The 15828-nt window shown below is 37.4% G+C and overlaps 4 protein-coding genes and 1 long non-coding RNA gene across 14 annotated transcripts in view; 4 read left to right on the top strand and 1 right to left on the bottom strand.

Moving 5' to 3' along the window:
• The window catches only part of LOC135164077 (uncharacterized), a 71915-nt gene that overhangs the window by 35205 nt on the left and 20882 nt on the right, over positions 1–15828 (top strand). The window lies entirely within an intron of this gene.
• Positions 1–15828, bottom strand: part of LOC135163999 (protein tweety) — a 151727-nt gene that overhangs the window by 120534 nt on the left and 15365 nt on the right. For 4 of the 5 annotated variants that reach the window (XM_064123969.1, XM_064123961.1, XM_064123952.1 and 1 more), the window contains exon 6: positions 7321–15701. In XM_064123969.1, coding sequence (XP_063980039.1) covers positions 15196–15701 — 506 coding nt within the window. In that variant the 3' untranslated portion in view covers positions 7321–15195. Of the gene's footprint in view, positions 1–7320; positions 15702–15828 lie in introns of those variants that run through there. The other variant, XM_064123979.1, reaches the window with a different exon arrangement.
• On the top strand, positions 726–2178 carry LOC135164062 (large ribosomal subunit protein bL12m). Its single transcript, XM_064124085.1, has 4 exons — positions 726–887; positions 1007–1241; positions 1772–1900; positions 1979–2178. The coding sequence occupies exons 1-4, from the start codon at positions 823–825 to the stop codon at positions 2093–2095; spliced, it is 546 nt and encodes a 181-aa protein (XP_063980155.1). The 5' UTR covers positions 726–822; the 3' UTR covers positions 2096–2178.
• LOC135164022 (caspase-1-like) lies at positions 2595–7315 on the top strand. Of its 6 annotated transcripts, none has more exons than XM_064123999.1 (7): positions 2595–3001; positions 4214–4363; positions 4529–4665; positions 5006–5250; positions 5463–5653; positions 5818–5962; positions 6224–7315. In XM_064123999.1, the coding sequence occupies exons 1-7, from the start codon at positions 2978–2980 to the stop codon at positions 6457–6459; spliced, it is 1128 nt and encodes a 375-aa protein (XP_063980069.1). In that variant the 5' UTR covers positions 2595–2977; the 3' UTR covers positions 6460–7315. The 6 variants fall into 6 exon arrangements, with proteins under 6 accessions (XP_063980069.1, XP_063980061.1, XP_063980079.1 ...); XM_064123991.1 differs by lacking the exon at positions 2595–3001 and adding an exon at positions 3552–3947; XM_064124009.1 differs by lacking the exon at positions 2595–3001 and adding an exon at positions 3580–3947 and having other exon boundaries at positions 5009–5250.
• LOC135163995 (pyridoxal-dependent decarboxylase domain-containing protein 1) lies at positions 7974–12649 on the top strand. The gene is made up of 4 exons (XM_064123930.1): positions 7974–8107; positions 8238–8426; positions 8876–9289; positions 9680–12649. Exons 1-4 carry the CDS (start codon positions 8027–8029, stop codon positions 11447–11449), a joined length of 2454 nt encoding a protein of 817 aa, XP_063980000.1. The 5' UTR covers positions 7974–8026; the 3' UTR covers positions 11450–12649.

Genomic DNA, 15828 nt, shown 5'->3' with positions numbered 1-15828 from the left:
GTATCTCCCACTACAGCAATTCTATTATTATTATCATTATCATCATGGTTATTCATCTGTAAATGGGGCTTTCGATATAAATTGCAAGACAATGAGGTAAATCAACTGTCATATTGCACTTAAAGATATCCAGAAAAAAGAAATTCATTGTCACTTGTGAATTAATAAGGAGAGAGTGTTGTAATTTATAATTCTGCTTTGGAATCCAGACTTTTCAGATACCTCAGTTGAGAATTGCATGAAAAAGAATTCTATAAATTTAAAGTGTAAATAATCAAATCCAATAAGTGACTCAAGAACTTGGATATTTTTTCAAAAATTTATTGTCGAATTTTAATGCAATGTGATAATGAAAATGAAGAATTAATGACAGTCTTCATTATTTTCAGGTGCTTTATGCGGTAGTAAAGTACTACATTGTCATCACAATTATAAACATGATATTCCTGGGCCACTTTCGGATTAATAATCAGGATTAATAAAAATTCGGATTAAATTAATAAAATGGTAATTTTTAATATTATTAAGTATTTAAATTTTTTCATGAAATATTTTTTTAACTGATATTTTGGACGGATAGGAGAGCAAGTGTTCAAAGTACAAATCCCTTTACACCGAAATCAATAATTCCGAAATGTAATCAAATGAAGTAATTGCCGATAGCATTTGAACGACGGACTTAATTCCCTAATACTCTCTTCCTCCACCAGGTGCGCTAACAGAGTTCCTCATCGATACTGGAAAACTACGGAACAGAAACTCAGCAAGAGGGATCCGGCAAATATCTTAAATCATTCACATCCCAATAATCAACATAACAGCATGATGAATACGTTGAGATTAGTAGCCAGGAAGAATTTCCATCAGCTCCGAAACTTCCATAAAGGGTAAGTCAATGATTGATCTTGTCACAAATCCCAGAACACATGAGACTAAACATAACCTCCAATCAGACCCACTCCTGTACTTGATATTGATAATCAACCCCTAATTACAACTGTTCTAGAGCTGTTTATGGTCAGACAGCAGAAGCTGCTGTGTCTCCAGTTGAAAAAATGACTCCTCCTCCACCTGAGGGAAGTGACAAGCCTGTCAGTCAGAAAATCGAAAAACTAGTCCAAGATATCACGGCGCTCAATCTTATTGAAGTGGCCGAGCTCAGTGATGTTCTTAAAAAGAGACTGAATCTTCCTGATGCCCCTGTTATGCCTATGGGTGGAATGATTATGGCTAAGCCAGAGGTATTTATTGAGAGGTTTCGGTAAAATTAACATTCGTAAGAAAAAAAATGAAGTCCATTCTTGAAGAACAGTTGGAGTGGTTGAAAAATGATTTGAACCAGTGGATGAAATTAAATATTTTCGCTCCTCATGGGAGAAAAAACAATTTTATAGAGAGGATATTACGACTAATTCGATAATTAGTTAACAATCCTTTTTCTCATTATGTCATCCACAAGGATGTTTTATATTTTCTGCAAGAATCCGCAAGAGTTTAATTTTTTCACTGCTGAATATTACTTCAACCAGTTCATCGTGTTCAGCTCAGAATAAAATATTTTAATTGTTAATGAATGAGTGGAAATCAATGTTCCTCGTTCAAGATAACTCCACTGTATTCTAAAAAAAGCAAATCCTCGATAAAAATCAATTAAACCGCTACTTTTCAATTTTTGCTGCTTAAAGCCAGAGGTAAAGCTCTCGATCATCAATCAATAATTCTTCTTCACTAATTAAGACAATAATTTAATTATGACAAACTCTCCAATTAGGAAGAGGAAGCAGCTCCTCAGCAAAAGCAGTCATCATTCACCGTGAAGCTAACAGGATTTGATGAGAAACAAAAAGTTCCTCTAATTAAGGAAATCAAGACTCTTGTGCCTGGAATGAATCTCGTCCAGGTGATGATCAATTACCATTGACAACTTGAGCAGTTGATAACCAATGAATTCATTACTAATTATTACGTTTGATTACAGGCTAAGAAATTCGTGGAAAGTGTTCCAACAATTGTCAAATCTGACATAGACAAAGAGGAAGCTGACAAATTAAAAGAAGCAATAACCAGAGTTGGTGGAGTAATTGAGATATCGTAAAGAATCCAGTGAAAAATTGTTATCAAAAAGGTTCCACTTTGTCTTTAGTTTTGTAAGGGAGAATAAGAAAATGTTTTCGTCAATTTTTTATGGAATTTTTTCACTCTCCGGATCCCTATCCTTTCCTTCCAAAACAAAGTTTGATAGTTAAATTATGTGGATGTAACATTCACGTTTGAAATGAATTCTATAAAGTAGTCACTGGAATATCTTTCAATATTCGAAGAACAATACTAAAGCATCGATTCGTTACCAATGACCTATCCCCTTAAGATAGAAAAAAATCATGAGAATGTTCGCACTTTCCAAAAATAAATCAAGAAAATGGAATTACGAAATCTGTGTCAGTAATCAACTTTCCTGTTTTCGCTTTTGTTTCTCAAGAGAACTATGAACGAGGTTATGTCTCAATTGGCGGGTAAATCCGACTCATGAATTGTCACGTGACATCCTTCATATTCGTTTCTGTTTTCAAAACAAAGCATTGAAGCCATTACAACCCTACCTTGATGACATACAAGTCCACTCCTGCGTTAAACGATACAAACTTCTTATAATTATCCTCAGACGTTTCAAAAATAGCAAAAAAAAAACATTCACGAGGAGCCACTGTCGAAAAACCAAAAAATCGGAAATCCATTTTCCGTTCGATCAAATCTAACCGAGAGATAAATCAAACGATAAGAAATTAGCCACAACGTCTGGTGACCAGTGAGGACCAGTTTTGTGTGCCATCGTGATTCGTAAGCCAAAGTGTAACCTTGAGTAATCGTGAATCCAACAATATGATCAAGTGATTCACTGTTTATTGTACGACCAAGTGCTGCAGCAGTTACATCGGGCCTGGATTAATTAATACTTTCGAGGATTCGATTCAACACGATGGATTCAAAAATTGCGAGTCTAGTAAGTAATTCCCATTCATGCTTATTCCAAACTAATTGAATGAAAAGCCTATTCATTCCAAAGATATAATTGTCAATTGTTTGTTAATTTTCTAGGGATCGAATCCCATTCGATTAATTCAAAGTACTACGAATAAATTTGGGTTGAGTCGTTGAGTAATGAGGCCTAGTAAATTAAAAAAACCCAGAACAGTTGACCTGAAAGTTTGCAGATTTCGGTTAGACCAACTTTGCTTCACTCATTATCTCATAAATAACTTATAATTATATAAAATTATAAAAGTAATCACTCGTCTATTAGGGTAGTTCCACCCTAGAAGAATAATTAATCCAATTAATCCTCCGTGTAATTCAAATGGGATTTAGATCACCTTAAAATCACGTGGGTCATTAACCCGTTGGACAAGTAACGTCTAGGATAGTCTAAATGTAAGAGGTGAGAGACCGTTAGTGTGTTAGTGCGCCATACAGAAGCACGATAGTTCACCTACAACAAGACGATGAAATATCGGAAAACCCCTGGTCGCCAAATAGGTCCGGTTTTTATTACCGATACGTCACCAACTGTCGACTCACCAACGTCAAAAATTTATAGCAAAACCACGATAACCAATATCCCCGGAGAATAACAAACCGAAAGCCACCGTATTCACAGAACCCCAACAACCGTTTAGTCAGTCGGTGATTACATGTTCTTGAAGAAAGGACGAAAGTCTCTAGAGGCTTGATACGATTTCTAATTAACAGTTCAATTATCACGAATTATTTTATCCGATCATTCGAGGGAATAAAAATATCACTATCGTCTTACCGCGAGCGGAACCGCGAGAGGAAAAAGTCGGTTAGTTCTTCCGGTTCGAGGTCAGTGACATCTGAACAGAAGAAATATTTTACTACTCGTGGAAACAATTGCGCTATTAAAAATGCCAAAACGAAAATTCTGTGAGGTATAACAATAATTTTTCAATCGATTTTACTGACTAATAATTGGTGTACAAAAATCGTAACCGTGTGATAAAATTGTGCGATGATATCCGTTATCAGGATTAATGGTATGATGTCATCACAACAGTTCTTATTAGTAACGTTGGATTATAATAAAAATCAAGGTCGTGCAAAAGTGATAGGTGAACAAAGGATGAATAATACGAGATTTATCAGTATTTGACGAGTAATCGTACAAAGTGGTGAAACACCGGGGAATCTTTTGCAGGTGATGACCAACGAGGAGGATAACAACGAATCAGAAACAGAGATTGTCCTCAAAAGGGTTCGAGACGTCATTGACAGTATCGGAGAGCTGGATAACGAGGAAGCCTCAGGATTCTCCACCCCAAGGGCTCCGGAGACTGATAATGAAGTGGTAAATGGCAATGGACGGTAACAATGAAAACTAATTTTGAAATTACGCTATTGAAAACTTACTATTGGTCGTGTTCAGTTGATTCTCCTTTAAAGTTATCTTTAATGTTCTTGGAGGAATATTTATGATGAAACAAAATTCTTAAAAGATTTTTTTGAACCGCAGAACCTCGATACACCCGAGTCGAGTAGTGTTTTTAAGCCAATCTGGTTGAATCAGAAGCAGGCTTCAGATCTTCTGGATGCTGGGCTGTCATCGCTACCCTCCTCCTTACAGGAAGAAGAGGATTTGTCACAGCTTAGGTAATGGATTAAAAATTAGTAGTTTCTATTTGGAGATTAACAGTGGATTTTTAAAAACGTGAGTCACTTTCCAATATACGGAGACAAAAGTCAGAAAATTTTAGTGGAGAAATGGCGCAACAAAATTCTAGTGCTAATCTAGAATTAAAAGACAATGCTTCAATGAATATCTCCCATTTGGCAATAGAATTATGTTGAGTGCTACAATGTTCATCTGAATTTTCTCTCCGTGAATGTTAAGGATAACTGGACAAGTTGGAAAGATGGAAAAAAATACCAGAGGTCTTTTTCGTTTGAATTATAAACCCTGAGCAGAATAATGATCTATTAATTTGGCCAGCAGTACAAGTGGTGCCTCCGCAACGATGGTAGTTCACAAAGATGCTAACAAGTACAATATGAGCCACAAGAACCGAGGAAAATGCATCGTTTTCAATCACGACGTCTTCGACACTGGACTTCCCATTAGGGCGGGTTCTGTACATGACACGAACCGAATTGAAAAGACATTCAGTAATTTGGGGTTCGAGGTGGAAATCTGCAACAATTTAGAGCACTCTAAAATTGTTGAGAAAATTAATGAACGTGAGTCTAATTAAAATTTCTTTTCAATATATACAAGTAATTTTGCTGCAGGAAGAATTTCATAAATGACTGTCATTCAAGCAACATTTTACAAACTGACAATTGAGTTTAGACCCGCGGAATTGAAACGAAAATGCCGGTAAAAATTTCAACAGCAGACATTCTCAAATTTGATTATTTTTGAATTTTTGTATTAGCTTGTTTCAAAATAGTTTTATCTCTAGTGACTGCTGAAGACCACTCTGACAACGATTGCATTTGTATAATCATACTGACCCATGGTATGCAGGCAAACCTGATTTACGCTAAGGATGTGGCTTACAGTGCGGAGAATTTATGGAAGCCCTTCACGGCTGATAAATGCACCACTTTGGCCGGAAAACCAAAGCTCTTCTTCTTTCAGGTAAAATAAAAAAAATTTTCGATTGGGTTTGCTTCTAAATACCTAATATGAACATTGGTTTCCTGAGGTTCCTCATTTTTGATTCTCCACATTTATGGATAATGTTAATATTTGGTATTTTTGACAAATTTCCCTCATTTTTAATTTTCCGTATGCATTGATAGGCATGCAGGGGAAACTTATCTGATGCAGGCGTTAAATTGAAAAGTTCTCCATTATTTCGGGTCAGGACTGAAGTAGACTCTGCTGCTACGTTTTATACATTACCCACCCACGCCGATTTTCTTTTTGCTCACAGCACAGTTGACGGTAAGATAATAAAGACAAATGGGCTTCAATTCTTAATTGATTTTTGATCCCAAACTATTTCCCTTGAATTCCTAATTTGATAGAACCGGTGCCGCTTTATGGCTGAATCAAATCATTTGAGACACTTCATCAAATTGTGAATGGAATTTTTTTTATGTTTGAGCTTTCCAATTCCAAAAAACCTATGGTATAACATATAATCGATTTCGTTAATTCTACCTCAACTCATCACCTGATTTTCCTGATTATGATTTTTCACAGGTCATTATTCTTGGAGAAATCCGGAATATGGTACCTGGTTTATCCAATGTCTCTGTGACACAATAGATGAGCATTACGAAACGACTGATTTACAAAAAATCCTCACAATTTGCTCAAGACGAATTGCCACCGATTTCTCATCCTACAATGATATCTACCCACTGTCTAATGATCAAAAGCAAGTGCCTTCAATTACTTCGATGCTCATAAGAGATGTCTACTTCACTCCGAAGTAAACCACCCGCGACAACGATTTCTTATATTATAATTTTTTTACTTTCATTATCTACTTTACTGATGGAACAACCAACCATTTTTTCTACCTCTACAAATAATTCGTTCACTACTGAATGAAAAACATTGCCGTTGGATTTCTTTTATATAAAAGTGTGTTGTTCATGATACCCTGAAGTATGTCAGCTTCGAACAGAAAAGGGGCTGCCGATTTTTTCGTCAAAATTATGGAATCAAAAAAAGCGAAACCAGTGGATTCAGAATGAGTTCATTCAATCGTGATGATCGTTGAATATTTCCCCAAATTACATTCCATTGAGAAGACATTCAACATTAATTCATTTGTTTTTTTTTATCATCATTGTTTGATAGTTCATCCTCTATTGTACAACAATTTAATAATCTTTTCAAACAACGTGAACTTGTGTCGTATTCATTTTGTTTCGAAACTTTAGTAAACAAGTGTATGTTTACACTTTTTCAAGCGCTAGACTGAGAGATTTTGAGAACCTTCTAACGTGACGATCATTTTATCTGTAATAGAATAATCTCAGGACGGCATATTTGCTGTCAGGACTTGTAAAAATGGTGTTGCAGTAATAGTGGCCATGTTGAAAAAATATTCAACGATCATCACCGTTAAATAAATTCCGTATTTTCTTAGATGGAGATCCATTTTCTGTTAGGAGTCCACAAAATTCATGATCATATACTCACGACGTAGCCAAGTATATCCGTTAAATTTATAAAAATGAATTCATTCCAATTTAATTACTTTCAGATTTAATAAAAATTGTGACTTATGCTTTTCGTTCTTGAGACAATTAAATGCAGATTTTTCTGAGTCATTGTGTGTTTCTTACCTTTTGTTGCTCTCCTCTTCCTTTTCCTGGGAATTCCTCGCCATAAATTATTCCTCCAGGAGTGATGTGGGACATGCCAACACTTACACCACTATCCACAACAGTCACCAATTCACATTTTAGGAATAGATCACATCACAAAAAACTATAAAAACTGTAACAAAACCCGAGACGAAACTCAACTGAAACTGATCACTGAGATGACACTAATCACTGAAATGAAATTAATCACTGAACTACAACAAATCACTGTAATAAAACTGATTTTGAAAACAATGCCCCGGTTGAACTTCGCAAATTCGCTTCAGCATGTTGTCCATCAATCGACTTGAAATTTTTGGACGCTAGGCCGACCATGTTTGGCGTCGTACCGGCATTTTGCTTTCCGCAAATCCTTTGTTTACCATCTGCCCTCTGGACGCCTCAAGTTTCACCAAAAATCCCCCCCTCTCTCCTCATCAAAAAAATACTACCATTTGAACAAATCAACCCCAAGATCTTCGCCAAAATCATGTTAACAAACACTCCGATGTGACGGCCTTCGTCATCTCCACTTCCATTTGTCGCCGGCGGGAGATTCAAACCGTAAATACCATGTGACCGGCGCCATATGGCTTCGTAAATCCGCTGTCAAATGAGAACGAACCCAACGAGCGCCACGACTCCCAATCGACAGTCGTAGGCGGTCTAAGTGTGTGTCCTGCTGATGTCAACTGCCACGATGGCCGAGGATGCTGAGCCAAACGACAATTTCAGGATGAATGCCGACGACAAGAGTCTAGACGAGGTTGGTAAATTCCCAAAACAATAATAAAACCCACCCTCCCGAAAAGTAACCAAATCCCCACCTTGGGGTATTCCTTGATGGTTAAGTGCCAGGAGATTGGACATTGCAAGTGTGATTGACATTTTGACAGGTGAATAGTCACGTTCCAGTGCCAAATGAGAATGACGTTGGTATCGTTGGATTTGAAGCCAGAGAAGTTATATCGAGGCTTGAGGATGCTGTGGAAAGGGCTGCTGATGGTGGTGGTATGACCTGGGGCAGTCATCTCGGATTTTTGACGCAATCAAAGAGTCCTGAGACTGTTCTGCAGCTCATTCAGGTGATTTTTATGGGCTCTTTGATCCTAAAAATAGAGCTCTGACACGATCATTTCAACATGAACTCGTTAATCATTTATTTCTCATTTGTTTTTATGGATCATTATTGGGCCTTCAGCACAAAGAAGAGGGGCAGATGTCCATGATAACTTACTTCTTCATTTAAAGAAAAAACAATAACAACTTGAACACTGAATATTCAAATCTATAAAGCAGCAATTCAGAGTAATTAATAATAAAATTGACCGTTAATAACATAGCTATAGGAAGTTGAATTAACACTCGTAGATTTCATTTGTCGAAATAGTCATTATGCCCCGTAATTCTTCTTTAAAAAAAGAATGAAGTATGCTGAACAGCATTCAATTAACTCTTATAGTTGATCTGTATACCAAAGAAATCTTTCCCATTATTATTTCCTGTTGGTTGTCTTCATGATATTGATCTTCAGGACCTAGTGATTCACGAAGATGCACCCCAGAGTTTGGAAGGCGACCCCCAGGATCCTCCACCAGCTCAACTCACGAATTTGCCGCCCCTGACGGAAGCAGCAAAGCTGTCTCTCGTCACACATTCGGTTTCAGCGTATGCCGTTGCCCTTCCCAGAGCCCATGCACAAAGACTAGCTGCACGATTAGCCGCAGACACCACGAGGTGGTTGAGCCACATATTTAGGTTCGTCGACTGCGCATCGTCCTTCCACGAGGATCATCTTGAGGGACTTGTTAGAGTTACGAGATTGGCATTGCACAGAAAATATCCGAGGTACATGGAGGATGGGTTTACAGCTTTATCTGCTGCTCCACCTCTTATATACAGCTCTGTTGCTGCACCGCTGGGAGTTGTGCAACATTTATGCAGACAGGTAGGTGAGGGGTTTTTCTGAATTATGAAGGTACCCCGAGGATTTGTTACTTAAGTTGAATATAATTTATTTCCATCAGATGGAGGAGTTTGAACAGGTTGCAGGCAAAATCAAATTCGATTTCCGTTTGTTTTTGACGTTTATCTTCCAAAATTATGTACTAAAATACCCAAACAATGATTCTTTGAAGATGGCGATTTTCCAATTAAATCCAAGCCTTTACATCTTGATGTAGGTAGTCTTAAAATCCAGCACTGATGCTCCTCGTCATAAATCGAGACTCTCAATTATTTCTACTTGACGCCACACAACAAAGTCAGTCATCCCTTCCCCGTCGAGCCCGAAACAACAATTCCATTTAACACCGTCACTGAGCCCTAATATTTTCAGCTATCTCTGCCTCTCCATTGCGTCCGGCCCATCCCTCAAACTACGATGTTCGGGTCTCGTCAAGTGATGGACGTGGCAGCCCTAGAAAGAAGGCTTGCCGAAGACAGTCAATCAAACAACGTGACCCCCCTCCTGGTCCTGGGTGAAGTTGGTTCAGCGATAACAGGGCACTGCGATAACGTAAGTCGTCTCCGTGAAATATGTGACAAATTCAATGTATGGTTGCATCTCCGAGGACATTCCCTCGCAGCTCTGGCTTTCAACACTTCTCCCAAAGATCTCCCCTCAAAACTCGCTGACAGTATAACACTTCCCTTGGGAGTATGGCTGGGCATTCCCTCCCTCCCAGTGGTCACTCTCTACAGACTTACCGACACCAAAGGTGGAAAGCCCACCTCTCGAGACACCACCCTATCGCTAGTATCCGGTCTGATGGTGGAATCCCTCTCTAGAAGGCTCCCAACTCTGCCTCTCTGGGCAGCCCTTCAAGTTCTGGGGCGCGAGGGCATTCAAAACCGCTTCAAGAAGTGCTTCCAGGTCATCGAAGATCTCTACAATCGAATTAAAAAGTTGGAAAACATCAAATTCCTGAGTCAAATACCTGGTGGCACTGAGGGAAGCCAGGAGAATGGTAGATGGACAATTAACGACTTGACGACTAATCCTGTGAACAGCCCGCAGTTGTTCGAGGTAATCTCGAGCGCTCTGGTATTCCAATACGTTCCCACGACGCCACCCACCCCTCCAGAGAATAGTGAATACCACTCATTGCCAGAGAGAATTCCTCCCTATTACGACAAATTAAATTCGTGGCTCGGTCAGATTCTCCAACGAGACATCGAGAACGTGCCAATAGAACTGTGTGAGATCGAGCAGTATGGGGTGGCTATAAGGATATGCTGCCTCGAGAACATTGGCCCTGCGCCAAGTTCAGAGGACATGAATAATGTTATTGCATGTCTCGAGCAGCAGATAGAGATACTGAATGCCACTGTTGAGCATAAGGAGACTTTTGTGAGACTTGTCACACAGAATGACTCACTTCACCTTGTTGAGATGCCAGGGTGGGCTGGTTTGGGTGGAGTTCGTTATGCCCCTCCCACGTGGATTCAGATAATGACTGAACAGACTAAAGAGGAGTTGAACAGATTGAATATGCAACTTGTGGAGGCATTGAGGAGCACTGATGCTGCTTTTTCATTGGGTGAAGGCGCTGATGGTCTAGCCTGTGTCAGATTCGGAATGGTCACTCAGGACACTGATGTCGCTGAGCTACTTTCCCTTGTCCTTCAAGTCGGTCAGGAAGTCGAGGCTAGTTCAAAGCTGCTCGACACTATGTCAGAGGTAGTTAAAAGGGGGATTGAAGCTGCACAAACTGATCTTGAACGGGAGAACGCTGAGAAACTCTGGCAGGAGGGAATTCTGAGGCACGTGCCAGTCGTTGGGACCTTTGTCAACTGGTGGAGTCCACCTTCTAAAGAAGCTGGGGTTCGTGGTAGGAGTTTAAATCTTCAAGCTGGAGTCGTTGAATCTACCGAGAATATCTACAAGTACCACATGCAACTACAACCAAATTCAACGAGCAATAATTCGGGCGCTAGAACACCGCCACAGCCACTTATTCAGACACCGGTGGGGGCGGGCAGCCAAAGCCACAGCAGGTCCTCGAGCCACTCGAGTCTGCAGAGTGGTAAGGGAGTACCACTTGTTAATAATTCAAATTTACCACAGACTGTTGTCAAAGAGGAAGTGCCCGAGGTATCCTCGTAGTTGGGTTGTAACTAATTTGGAAGGGCTCGCAAGTTTTTTTATCTTAGAGGACGGCTCGAGGTCTTTTACCAGATTAATTTCGACGAAATTACGTGGAGTAAGAAAAGGTCTCGTCCTTCATAAAGGGAGGAATAACCAGCGATTGGAGATTAGCATCCAATCATGTCAGATTGATTTTTAATTAATGACCTTTTCATTTTCCTTGAACAGTGAAAAGAAGTCTATAATTGCATTCCTCCAATTTGTAACAATTATGGTGTTAGAAACGCCAGTGTATTTATTTTTTACTAATCCTGTTATCATTGAATTATTATGTCCAATGGAAGGAATTTACGTAATCAATTATTGAAGTTATGGTATGGAAATTCACATTGTTAGCCTCGTAATTGACTTTGAGGAAAATATTTCGTCAATTTTTTATGGCAAAAGATCTTCTAACGTTAGAGCCTCTTCGCCTCCTGAATTTAACTTTGTAAATTTTACGCGTCTACAGTTTCGTCAGGGAAAATTCCGCATAGAAAGCTTATTAATTATAACAAGGCTTAACGTACTTAGAACCATATAGCTCGATTCCAATTCCATTCTTCTAATTTTTCCGCTATCTGATGTTATTTAAATCGGGTTCAAGCATTATTCCAGGCGCATAATTATGTTCAACGAATGAATCAAAAACGAGAGTTTTATTTGATTTAATAGATAGATTTGGGTAAGAAAATGGTGTAGTCCTCTCAAGTTGTCAGAATTTGAATATTTTCTTTGTGTTATATTATCACTTTTTCTTTCATAATTTAATGACTTTTCAATGTGCAATCTATTCCCTATGCATAGGCACAAAAATAACTAGACATTAATTCTCAAGCACAATAATTAAACAGTTCAAATCCACAACTATTGAGGAAAATCGTGTGATATAAACAGGAATAATTGAATTCATCACCAAAGATCTGGCCACACGTTAAATCAATGAATTTAGATGATTCCGTTTATTTGCCCATTTATTTTTTTGGGCAATGGTTCGAAGCAGTAGAATTAAGGCAATTGATTCATAATTGAGGATAATTATTTGTTTTCTAGTGAATTAACGAGAATTTAAACAATTATAAAGAGTTAAATTAAGTTCATATGTATATTTATGTACCAAAACCTTGTAATAAAGTATTGCTACAGAAGGAACAATAATAATTAAATAATCAAATAACACACAGCTTCGATTTATTTATCTCTCTTTATTTCTCCATTCTCTTTTTCTTTTTTATTTCTCATTAAATTTTTGCATTACACTATTTTTATGACGATAGGAGCATTTTAAACAGTGTGAAATTCTCAATCAAATAAATATAAAAAAAGGGGATAAACGAGCCAAATATTCAACCTCGACAGAATACTGTTATTGTTCCCGTTTTGCGTATTTCATTACGGCAGTCTTCAGGATGATATTTTTCTCGTATTATTAATGGTTTTTTTTTTCTCTCGCTCTCTTTTATCTGCAATTAATGCACTATTTCTTATTATTAGTTTAGAAGTTAATCTGTCAAACGTAAATTATTTTTATTCTTTTAATTAGTTACCGGCTTCTCTTAACAATTACACAAAGAGTCGCACGCATTTTAACTTGCCACTAAATACAGATTTTTCTTATTCACTTTTCTTTCTTCGTTAATCAATTAATTAATAGGCGTAAAAAGTACGAATGGCTTAATGAGAATATAACGAGAAAAAAATTTTGCAAAGAAAACACTTTTCATTGAGCCACTTTTATTAATTATGAATTACGGATTGGCAATTATTTAATCTCCGTTCCATAATTGAAGATCTTTAGTTTACAGTGCATAAATTACAAATTGACAGAATACTTCGATAGGGTAAATTAATGATACAGGGACTAATAATTATGAATGATCAATCATGGAAATGAAGGGAATTAAATAAATGCTCGTGGAATGGCACTGTCAGTCCTTCATCACGAGACTAAACCGTGATTGGGAGGACTCGTCACTAATTAGTTAATTACATCCTGTCTGAGAGTATTAACAAGCCTCTCAGATCCATTAACGACTCACCCATATTTTTTTTTTACGTGAAAGAACACTGAATGATTAAAATTATCACACATTACACTTCTAAGATAATCTAACACTTTTGTCTCTACGTATTTACAGAGGGGTAACACCACTGAATTACTTGTATTTCTTTGTGGGGAAAAACTATCGCCTGTTGACAGTTCGAATTTTTTTTTCTTCTCAAATTACCTCAACATATTCTCTTTATCTTTGGATCTCGCGTCAAACCATTTATATTCATATATATTTATATATGTATATATTAAAAAGGCTTGTATTTTTAACGTTATATTCATATCCATTTTTTCGCGTGTGCTCCTGGTATTTTCACATTTAGTTGCCATGGAATTTTTCGTAAGCGAACAAACCGAAAAATCATGGATCATTGTGGTATCAATTTGTACTTACATAAATGCGATCATCTGAGCAGTGGCAGTTTGTTTTTATAAATCGATGACAGACTTCAATTATCGTTATTTTTCTTGCTATTTAATCACGTGTGAAAAAATTGAGCTTCTCAACCTGGGGCTTTCTTAAAATATTATATTGAAATTTTATTAAATAATATTATTAGTTTGTTGATGTGCCATTGTTGTGTACTTTCTTTGAAATTATTCGACAGAAAAAAATTTGTGAATTTATCTATGAGATTATCTGGGCATACAGTTAGTAATATTTGGTCATAAAATCCAATAAACCAATCGTCGATGCAGAAAAACTTGTTTAAACCAATCAGCATCAATAATGATTTATTTAATTGAAAAAAATCTATCGTAAAGTGCACCCCGAAGTTATATCATTTGTTATGGAATAGACGCAAATAAATGTAATAGAATGTAATTCTAATAGAACTGCAATCATTGTTTTCTGAAAAATGCCGGTCTTTATCAATGAAATTTTTTCACACGTGAGTTATTCAGTATCCATGGAAATTCTCCGCGCTGCCGTGTAAATAAGGGCATATCCGGTCTCAGATCGTTGACATTCAACAAATATATGAAATCGGTATCACCTTTGTACCGACTAAATGCGTAATAATAGGTATACATTACTTAGGCAGTGAATTAATTTGTGTGCATTATTTCCTTGTTCCATATTTTCGAAGACATGAGAAAAATAATCATAAGAAAAACCGTTTTTCACTACAAATTGCGCATTGCGCATAAAATGTAAAATATATGTATATATTATATAAAAAAGTGTCTTTTGGTATCCCTCTCACATTTAAATCGTAATGAAAAAACTTGGGGTGTATGATGACACCAATATCGTTTTGTACATAGACTACAAATTTGATTCATCCTCCCCAGGATAAATGTAATTTCTCTTTTTTTTCGAGTAAAAAAACTTGTTTTATACACATTAAATGTTTTTTTCATTTTTTGTACACTTCGATGTGAAAAAAACGTTGAATATATTAAAAAAAAAATGTTTTACTGAGCTCCAGTTGACCCTGCACGTGAGATTCTGTGCGAAAATTTACTAATCGAATTAGAAATTCATTTATTGCTTTGATTTTCTAAACTTATTTTCCATGCGCATTGGGTTTTAGCCCCCTCATTTATCTTCGTCTCAGTCTCGTTATTAGGTCTTGATTATCCTCCACATTACTCGCTTTGGTTTAACTTTTCATTCGTAATGTATAATTTATCAGTTACCTGATGATTGAATTGAGTTTAACTCCCCTTACAATTCCGTAACAGCATAGAGATTGGGATCACTGCCCTGCACCTGGCTGAGTGTAGGTATTGCAGATGCTTTCTCTTGTCTCGATCTAGCACGATTGTACGTTCCATACATATTCGGTACAACATTGTTCTGAGCTGTTCCATTGAACTGATTGCAAGAGAAGTTACGATCAAGAGTTCTCACTTGGTCCTGCATTTGATCCTGAATTCTTATGTTAGGCGCTTTATTACGAACAAGGGAGCGAAATTGATTCATGTTCGATTGAGATCGTGATTCAAACTCCCAGGTTGGCTGGCTATGTTGATTCGTCGGATTAGGAGGCAGTGGACGATTCTGATTCCAGGCTGGTGTTGGTCCTCTTTTTAAATTAGCAAGATTCTTTGGATCAAGGGTTTGAGTTTTGCGGGAGTCTTGAAATGTCGCGAGATGAGCGGGTTCGTGAGAATTGTGAGACATGGTGCCTGTGAAGGATGCAACGCTGGGAGTCCAGGGTGGTTCCCTTCCTGGGGGACAGAGAGAAGGAGAGTTAATGTCATTTATCCTGAAAGTTATCTTTTGTCAGTTCCCAGGGAACTTGTATTCTAACTAAGTGGTTTCCGATGGAGCTGAGAGGAATTTATTATTGCATTG

This window comes from Diachasmimorpha longicaudata, chromosome 1, assembly GCF_034640455.1.
Source record: "Diachasmimorpha longicaudata isolate KC_UGA_2023 chromosome 1, iyDiaLong2, whole genome shotgun sequence".
Taxonomy (NCBI): domain Eukaryota; kingdom Metazoa; phylum Arthropoda; class Insecta; order Hymenoptera; family Braconidae; genus Diachasmimorpha; species Diachasmimorpha longicaudata.
This window is presented reverse-complemented; position numbering and strand designations above follow the sequence as displayed.